Source organism: Crinia signifera, chromosome 2, assembly GCF_055691185.1.
Source record: "Crinia signifera chromosome 2, ASM5569118v1, whole genome shotgun sequence".
In the NCBI taxonomy this organism is placed as follows: domain Eukaryota; kingdom Metazoa; phylum Chordata; class Amphibia; order Anura; family Myobatrachidae; genus Crinia; species Crinia signifera.
The window spans coordinates 318,776,644-318,786,610 of record NC_139218.1 but is presented as its reverse complement, the minus strand read 5'-3'; the positions used below and the strand labels follow the sequence as shown (position 1 = coordinate 318,786,610).

Here is a 9,967-nt window from a genome sequence, read left to right as displayed (position 1 = left end):
ACACTATATAAAATCAACTCCACGCCGACGTGGATAGTGGGGGTATGAAAAGGTCGGAGGACGCGTTCCGCCGCCGCTCGCCAAGCTTCGGGGTGGTGTGGATAGTGGGGGGGCCTAAAACATCATTGTATGTCATACAAAGATATTATGGTATAGCTAATGTAATGGCATCGCGCACCCTATAAAATCGCATGCAATCCCCCAGGGCTGAGAGCAGTGAATAAATTACATAGGAAATTCGCACAGCACGGCCCTTAAAATGGCCCATGCGATGCGATTTTCCTACGCAGACTAGCCCACTAAACAAATTGCTTAGTGGGTGCTGTGATAATACACAAGTACCAGTTTCCTATATAGCCCAGCATATTCTGTTGCACTTCACAATTGGAAACTACCAGGCACTTTATCAATTCTCCATTATCACTGCTTCATACATCTTTCCCAAAGTCACTCTGCACATGCGCAATTGGACCACCAGGCCTCAGACACAGAAGTCCAGCACCAGAGTCACTATGCAAGGGACAGCTGTTATCACAAGAGCTGTAATTTGCATTAATAATCGCATGTTAGTGTATACGGGATTACTAACAATGCGGTAGCCGGCAGATATTAGTTCACCCCCCCCCCCCCATGGTGATTTGACAAGGGTTTCACAGCAAGTTTTAGGGATAAGTGTGAATAATGTCATAGGACTTTCTCCTCAGATGTGGCATCATTGCTGAGTGACTTCATACTTTCTGATTTTCTCATTCCTACATGCAGCAAGACCATTTTCATGCGGACAAAGGAACTGACCACAGCTGGATTTGTATTAGACATGAACCCATTTCATTCTCTTCCTGGCCCCTTTAATGATGTCAGTGCAATAATTTCCATGGCATCGAAAGGTAAGGATGGTCACACAGGCTTGTGCTTTATGAAATAGTATCAGTAAGCACACCGAAAACAGATTGCAATGTCCTAATCTGGTTCTAGGTGCCCAAGGTCCAGTGGTGCAAATGTACCAAAATATTGTCATTGTATAACTATTACCAGGGACACTGTATATCTTCTATATTTACATACCATCTTTAGGACAGCTAGCATACACGAGGCAGTTTTTCCTTAATGCTGTCTAGATCATTTCAAAATGAAGCACACATCGCCCTCAGCTCAGATCTTTAGAACATGCAGTCAAAATCTAGATATAGCTTGAATCTACATCAGCCCTTATATGGTCATTAGGTGTTTTTTTTTTTTTCCAGGCCAGCTATGACTATTTGTAACAGCACAGGCTGCATGGGAGAGCAGCTTAACCACAAGCATCCACTTCTTTCTTTTTGTGTGGGATACACATGGCAGTTTCTCAGATTTTATTGAACCCTTTAGATTCCATTTCCTAATGACATTGAATCTATCATCATGTTATGGCAGGAAGAAATGATAGTCCATGCCGGTTCATCTTCTGGCCTGTGAATCAGCTTGGTTTATCATTTCTCCCTGCCATAACATGTTATGTAGGGTACACACCAGGACGACCTGCTCACGATGCACATCGTGAGCGGGTCGTCAGTGTCTCGTCCGACCCGCTCACGATGACGCGGGAGGGCACGACCCGCTCACGATGTGCACCGTGAGCGGGTCCGATCCGATGGCGACCCGCACCCGGTTGTATGGTCGTCATTGAGATCCTACCTGCAGCAGGTAGGATCTCAATAACGACCGACCGACCCGCGGGACCGCGCATCGGATCGGAATCGCTCCACACCAGCTCAGAAAAGGGCCCAATCAGCACACAATCTGCATCCAATTGATCGGAATCGGATCTAGATTGTGCTGATCGGGCCCTAGTCGTCCTGGTGTGTACCCAGCATTAGATTCTGATATGTAGCCTTTTCGTTTAGGTGATGGGCACTTGCTACCTAAATTGAAGGGGCTGGATAACTGATATAGCATGACAATGTAAGATAAAGTGTACAAGGCTGGTAACTTGTGAAACTGCATGTGTCATTAGTGCTTTACATCTATGTTGAATATATATATTTCCTAATTATATATACATACAAAGTAAAAGCTGTGCTTCTCAGAGCTTGGCAGCCTCCTGCATTAGTTTGCCTTTGGCAGATTTCAGGGAAATCTAATGCAATAGGCTGCTGTTACATAGTAATGCTGCTTTCACACCGCAAAAACAGCATTGACTCGGTAATTGAAAATGTTTTTAAAAAAATGCAAAACACACATTGGCAAACCAATGTAGGATATCTTATTAGCTATGATGCCATACCATTGAAGGGTTAAAAAAAATAACATTGATATTTAAAATGTACTTTACAAACAAAATTGCAATTTTTTTTATAAACCAATGTGTCCATATAATTGTAGTGTATTAATGAGCCCTGCAGAGTAGTTGAAAAGCCCACTCCAGTATTTTAGACCAGTACAGTACTCCAATATGATCACTGTTAACAGGTACAGTATTTTAATAACTGTTGGTAGAACATGTGCATATATGGCTTATTTAATAAATATAGCTCTGATTTCAGCCAGCTGCCAAACTAAACTGCATTTTCAGCAAAAAATATATTATTTCTATGAAGTAAAGCAAAGGCTGCTCAGGGAACATACAGCAGTGGTCAGCTGGGACAGTAAGGAGTTGCTGTGGACAATGTGATGGCCATTTTCAGTATTTGGTTTGTAATGTTCCATTTAAGTCAGTTGAATTGTGGCTATTGATTTAATAGTGTGTACACACGGGGCGATATGGCTTCCGATGTTGCCAATACAGTGAACATCAAAAGCTTTTTTTTAGGGCATGTGAGTCCAATGCGCACTCCCGTGTGAGCTCAAATCAGCAGTGAAATAGAGGGAAGCCAAGACTATATAGTGCAGATCTGCACTATATAGTCTAAATGGTCCCTATGCATGCATGCCGTGCGATGCGAGTCCCGATACGATCTGATCGTATTGGGACTCGAATCTTACGGCATATCCTGCCCTGTGTACACAACTTTAGGCACTGCACATTATGAAAATCAGCTGCTAATTACCCACAGCCATAAGTGCATCTATATACGGGATATGGTCATTAGGTCAACAGGCTGTAGTTCAACATGGCTAAGATCAACATGAGTTCATTTATTTTTTTTTTATTTTTTTAAACCAACAGGCGGTATGTCATGCCCTACCATCCCCTCGTGGAGAGAGAATAGAACAGCGCAGCGAGGTACCACGCCCAAAGCATGATGAGTGCAAACAGTACACTTTGGGGTTATCCATGACGACTAGTTCAGCATTCGGGAAAAAAAAATATTTGAAAAACACCATGTTGACCTTTTCACCATTGCCAATCTGATGCTTTCGTCGACCTTCCAACCCTGTTGACCGTAGCCATTGTGACCTATTTCAGGTGCCTGTCAACCTTCAGTGGTCAATCCAACACATGTTGACCTGAATTGGGTTCTGGATTTGTGGACTTTTGCTTTCAGCCTTAAAGGGCTGCACACAAATAAAAATGGAGTCCTGGCAGGTTGGGAGCTTGCACCCTTTCCAGGTAACTGAAGCAGATATATTTTACCATGAAATCAACTTGCATAACCATAATTTGGAATTAACAGTGTGAGCATATTATGGGGGCAATATGCACCAAGTTTAGGACCATAATTAGCACAGGTGTAAAGAGACTACTCATTTTTTGTTCCAACACGGGTATATTCCGGCATCAATTAAATATATATAACACAGGCACTCAAAAGTACCAACCCTTGTGCCCATGGATAATCTGTTCCGATTTAGTGCATACTGTATATACTGCTGTGTGTATTGCTCGTATGCTCATACCAATCTAGAGCCTACACCACAGCAGTGCTTGCTGTGAAGTGATTTGTGACATTATGTTCCCTTTATTGTGTCAAGCTAGTTTGTATTTTTCCCAAGCAGGATGTGAAAAATAACTAGTTCATCACACTGCACAAGGTTAACACTCATCCAATATCAAATGCTCAAGAAACTGGTAGAATTGCTAAATTTAATACAGTAAAAGCATCAAGTCCCAAAATTGCTCAGTACTGTAATAGTACATGTTCATTGGAAACTTTGTATTTGGTCACTACAGTGCCTTCCTTGTGCACTGTATTGTGAAGCATAACTAACAGCACAAGTTAAACACTTTGAAAACGTGAACACATGTAAACCAACTCCAGAACTTTAATCCCATTTTTACGCTTACTTCATTAAGTCCCACTTGTAACTTGCAGAAACTCAGCCTTCACTTATTAGGAACCAGATTTTACATGGCACTTTAAAAAAATACTAGATGGACAATTAGCTAAAGAAAGCACATTTCAACTGAATAGAAAAGGTTTTTAATACTCTTCTCCTTCATCTTCTGCATCAGCGCTATCTGCCCCGACCTCCTCATAATCCTTCTCCAGAGCAGCCATGTCCTCACGGGCCTCAGAAAACTCTCCTTCCTCCATACCCTCACCCACATACCAGTGCACGAAGGCACGCTTGGCGTACATAAGGTCAAACTTATGGTCCAGACGAGCCCAGGCCTCTGCAATAGCAGTGGTGTTGCTCAGCATGCATACTGCACGCTGTACCTTGGCCAGATCCCCACCTGGAACCACAGTTGGTGGCTGATAGTTAATGCCAACCTTAAAACCAGTCGGACACCAGTCCACAAACTGGATACTACGCTTGGTCTTGATTGTGGCAATAGCTGCATTAACATCTTTGGGCACTACATCACCACGGTACAACAGGCAGCAAGCCATGTATTTACCGTGGCGTGGGTCACATTTTACCATCTGATTGGCTGGCTCAAAGCAAGCATTTGTTATGTCAGCTACTGTAAGCTGTTCATGGTAGGCCTTCTCTGCTGAGATAACTGGGGCATAGGTGGCAAGAGGGAAATGAATACGAGGATAGGGCACCAAGTTGGTCTGGAACTCTGTCAGATCTACATTCAGAGCACCATCAAATCTGAGGGAAGCAGTGATAGAGGACACTATCTGGCTGATAAGGCGATTCAGGTTAGTGTAGGTGGGGCGCTCAATATCTAGATTTCTACGGCAGATGTCATAGATAGCCTCATTGTCCACCATGAAGGCGCAGTCAGAGTGCTCTAGGGTGGTGTGAGTGGTAAGGATGGAGTTGTAAGGCTCAACAACAGCAGTGGACACTTGGGGAGCTGGGTAAATGGCAAATTCCAGCTTTGACTTCTTTCCATAATCAACAGAGAGACGTTCCATCAGCAGGGAAGTGAAACCAGAGCCAGTACCGCCGCCAAAGCTGTGGAAGACCAGGAAACCTTGAAGACCTGTGCATTGGTCAGCCTGTGGGATTAATAAAACAATTTACATTACATTCAAGAGCTTTAACAAACAGCGATGACAGTACAAGTTTTCTACCCACTTATGAACCATGCCCCTGTCCAAACATATACATACCAGTTTACGGATCCTGTCCAAAACTAGGTCAATGATTTCCTTGCCAATTGTGTAGTGACCACGGGCATAGTTGTTGGCAGCATCTTCTTTACCAGTTATCAGTTGCTCTGGGTGGAACAGCTGTCGGTATGTACCTGTACGTACCTCATCTGCAAAAAATTCAGCAAAAATTTGTTTAAGATTTCTAGCCAAGTGCTAATCAAGGAAAATGCAACACTGTTAACGTTGCCCCAAAATAAATGACCTACTGTACATTAACTACAAATGCTGTTTCTGATGCAGGACAAGAGCAATATGGACAAATGTACCAGCTTTATTCCTGGGTCTGAGCCAGGTTACCTTTCAAAACTGTATTTGAAGTCAAACTCTGTTACCTACAGCAGGGATGGGGAACCTTTGCCCTCCCATATGCATCCTACACAAAATGGTCCCTAAACCAACAATTTGAACAACTTACCAATAACTGTTGGCTCCAGGTCCACAAACACAGCTCTGGGGACATGTTTGCCAGCTCCAGTCTCGCTGAAGAAGGTGTTAAAGGAATCATCCCCTCCTCCAATGGTCTTGTCACTGGGCATCTGCCCATCAGGCTGGATGCCATGCTCCAGGCAGTACAGTTCCCAGCAGGCATTGCCAATCTGCACACCAGCCTGACCAACATGTATAGAGATACACTCACGCTGGAAAGAAAGAAAACACAGTTTAAGACCTTTCTTATCATGATTACAGCATGACTAAAGGATATATGTGACAGATGAATGAAGAATATATGCTTGGTATTGATTAAACCTGTATAACCAGGTTGCCCATGCCTGATTTGGGGAAAGCACAGCACCTCGGCAGGTGCAGTACCCAACCCAAATAGTGATGGCAGCGGGCCACGCCCTGTCCCTGGTTAGCCACACCCCCCTCCCCCACACATGCTGCTCTCACTACCCTGCCTGCATCCTAGCAGGAATTAGACATCCCAGTATTAACCTCACAAATTTAGCAATTAGTATGTACCGTACTAAAAAACTGGCATATCATGATGGGCTGTGTAGTTCCGCAGGAGCTGCAGGCTATATGTTGAATATCCCTAACGAACATTCACCCACATCTAAAAGTGGCCAATCACACTATGGCAAACCATTAAGAGCAAACAGTGAACAATAAAAAAAACTTCAATCCTAGATTACTGCAACTTCAGTGTGACTACTATTTAAAATCAGCCTCACATACTTTGCATCAGCACAGCTATAGCACTAGTTGGTACACATTTTATTAGTGTAACCAAGGAAACCTTGCTCTAAAAAGGGTATACATAACCTACCTAAGCCATTTCCTACATCAAATACAAAGCTCTATTGATTACCGTTCTGTTACAGTGTACCCCTGACACGCCCATGCTGGGTCAGTCCCCATTGTTCTATGCGGCAGATGCTTAATCATATGCCTCACATACTAATTTGTAATCTACTCTATAAACCGGCTGAAACCAGCAAATTTCCCCTGACTGGCTCACTGAGGAATGCCAGACCGGCAGCAACAGGATTAGCCACAATATAGTGGACGGAGAACGCTCAGGTTTAGGTTCTGTGACTGCACGTGTCTGCATTAGGATAAGACCACATCTCAAACTAAAAAAAATCTTGCCATAAACAGTAACTATATCTTAGAACTGGATACAGCCAGCACTGAAAGGCTAAATGTAGTATAAGACATTTGTAACATCAAATTAGGGAAACCGAACCGGTTCCTTAAAACCTGTTCCTAAAAATGTGAGGGTCCAACACAGTTCTAAATGGACTCATTCACAATAACCATTCACTGGCTCAGCCTAAAAGCTGTGGGAAATGAGAAAACTGCAGGTTGCAAATGGACATCAAAGATCAAGAAGCTAATGGGACTTGTCCAGTCGGCTTAAACATCCAATGCCAATAAGTACATTAAATGCACTAATGGGTGCAGGCAAGTGTAAGCATCTCAATAACAAAAGGACACAAGTGATCAGACTTTTCACCAGGCCTCTGCATAAATGCTCGAGTGGTCTTCAAATATAAAAATAGGTTTTGTAAAAATATCCACTGTAGCACAATTCTGGTACCTTCCACAATATTGCATTTTACAGCTGCAGTCTTAATGTCTCAGCCTAGTTGGCTTAAAGGGGCCTACGCGCAGGACAACACTGATGAGCGATCTGAACAATGTAGATCACTCCGCACACACGATCTGTCAGAGCTGTGAGCCAAGCGATGTCAGGGCCAGCCCTGACCAGCAATCTCACTAGATTTATCCTGCATACAGGATATTGATCACCAGGCGACAGCAATGGGTGGGCCTGGGCATAGCTATTGCCCTCACACGCAGAGGAGGCATTTTCTTAGATCTAGTCATATTGCTTAGATAATGCCCTTAAATCATCCTGACTGTATGCTGGGATATGAGCTGTCAGGATTAAGGTCCTAGGAAGCACTGAAATATCACCTGGAAAAGGTTTTAATGGAATAGATGGCACGATTGGCGAGTGTCCTACGGATCTATATATACTGAATACCTGCACAAATCGGCTGTTACAGGATGCACACCTGCAAAAGGATTTAGTGTTGGATTAACCTTTTAAATGCCAAGTGAATTTGTCAAAAGAGGTGTGAAAATTGGCAGACACATTTTTTTCATCATAATGACTTGTACTGCTTACACATGAGGAAATATAATCTTTTTACACGCCATTTATTTGAATTTATATAACAAATCTGGACGACTGGCATTTTTAGCGGATATTTGGCACATCTCAGATGTTGACACTCAAAGGGTTAAATATATACACTGATATTATAAAGTGCTTGCAAGCACTGATCCTTGCTTTGCCTTATTTCAGTTTGGTTCAAATAGTAAATCGTGTTGGAAAATGCTGGTGTTCCATTACAATTGTTAATCTGAATTATAATCTGAATGGGTACTCCTAGCACAAAAACAAGATAAATGGGAAATAATCCGCTAACACCATGCATGGTAACAGGACAGCATACTTCGCATTATTATTAGGTCATTGTGCAAAAGGCACAGTCACCAACAAAGGGCAGTGGCAGGCTAGGCGCATCACAGCAGCAGGAAGCCTAGCACTGACTCAGCAGATCACATGGCCAGGGACCAGGAAGCGATGAGCTCATCAGCCCACAGGCGGCGGTAGATAGCGGGCTGCGAGTGATGGGAAGGACTATATAGTGCACCAGCTCCGGCATGTACAGCCCTGCAGCGGAGAAACACGATTAATGTTACTGGTATCACGGCAGCACCCGCCGTTATCAGTGACTGCCATCTGCAGGCAGCCTGACAGGACGCGTTATCTGCCATAGCCAAGAGCCGCAGCGCAGACGCTGGTATCACTCCGCTAGATAGGCCCGGCCGCAATGCGCGCACACACGCGCTACCATGAGGCAGGGTGCTGCGTCAGAGAGCCGGGATGAGGGCAGGGCTGCGGCATTGAGGGGAGTGGGAGGAGGGCAAGGATGAGTACGATCACCAATAGAGGGGGAGGGGTGGGGATGGGCTCGGTGGGTGCGCAGCTCCCCAGCATTACAGCCGTCACGGCATAGTACTGCATCCATGCCGCCTATACGTGTAACCCATCGGGGGCATTATACTCCCTATCGACCGGTACCACACCGCAGCCTACGCTCCCGGGGACACGCATGTTGTGCTCATCTCGGGCGGCTACCTGCGCGCCACATAAGCCGCTCGCTCCGAGCATGTGACGCAGGCAGCATGTGGCACTCTGTTGTTGAACTACAGATACCAGCAAGCCACGCTTACTGGACATTAGTGAAATTCAACACTCCTATAAGCGCATTCTCCTCGCACGTTACTCACCATGACTGCTCGATTTAAAAGTTCCACACAACAGAGACAGGGAAATAAGGTCGGTAGGAGTCTGGATTCTCACCGGTCGACAGCAAGGAGTCTCGGTAAGAACTGCCCTGGAATGCGCGCCGGGCGCGGCCTTTTAACAACTCTGCTTGCGTGACGTCAGGTGGGCGGGGACTGCGTGGAGGGGGCGAGTGAGCAGACGGGTGATTGGCTCTTTCGAATATTCGAAAGATAACGTAGAAGGCGGGTCAGGCCAGTAGGCGCAGTGGCGGGCGGAAGTGGTGACGGCAGTACTGCGCGGATTGGCGGCGTCACGTGGTCCTAGCTCCCCGGCTGCCGCTACTGCCGCCTCTGGAGGTGCGTGTGTCACAATGGCAAGCCACTGCCAGTACTGGGATGGGAGGAAAGGATTATTATCAGTGCCACACAGCCTGAGCCCGCACAGGTCTGGCCTCTCACAGTCTCACTACCTCCTAACATGGTAATGACCTGATATCCCGTGCTGCCCTCCGCTCAGGGCCGACTACATATACTGTATAAGCTGCAGGTTACCGTGTCCTTCCCCAGAGAGCACTACTTGTGACTGGCGAGTCTGACTGCTGCTCATGCCGCGGCATGTATAACGCAGTAGTAAGTTCGCGACCGAAGTGGCCACCTCAGTCGGTGGCGGTGCATGTATTGCAGAGCTG

The 9,967-nt window shown here is 45.3% G+C and overlaps 1 protein-coding gene across 1 annotated transcript; it reads right to left on the bottom strand.

Annotated features, from left to right (window-relative positions):
* Positions 1-3,989: 3,989 nt before the first annotated feature.
* Positions 3,990-9,441, bottom strand: LOC146057632 (tubulin alpha chain). Its single transcript, XM_083169097.1, has 4 exons — positions 9,282-9,441; positions 5,887-6,109; positions 5,430-5,578; positions 3,990-5,315 (listed from the first exon to the last, which is right to left on the bottom strand). Exons 1-4 carry the CDS (start codon positions 9,282-9,284, stop codon positions 4,341-4,343), a joined length of 1,350 nt encoding a protein of 449 aa, XP_083025223.1. The 5' UTR covers positions 9,285-9,441; the 3' UTR covers positions 3,990-4,340.
* Between the last annotated feature and the right edge of the window lie 526 nt (positions 9,442-9,967).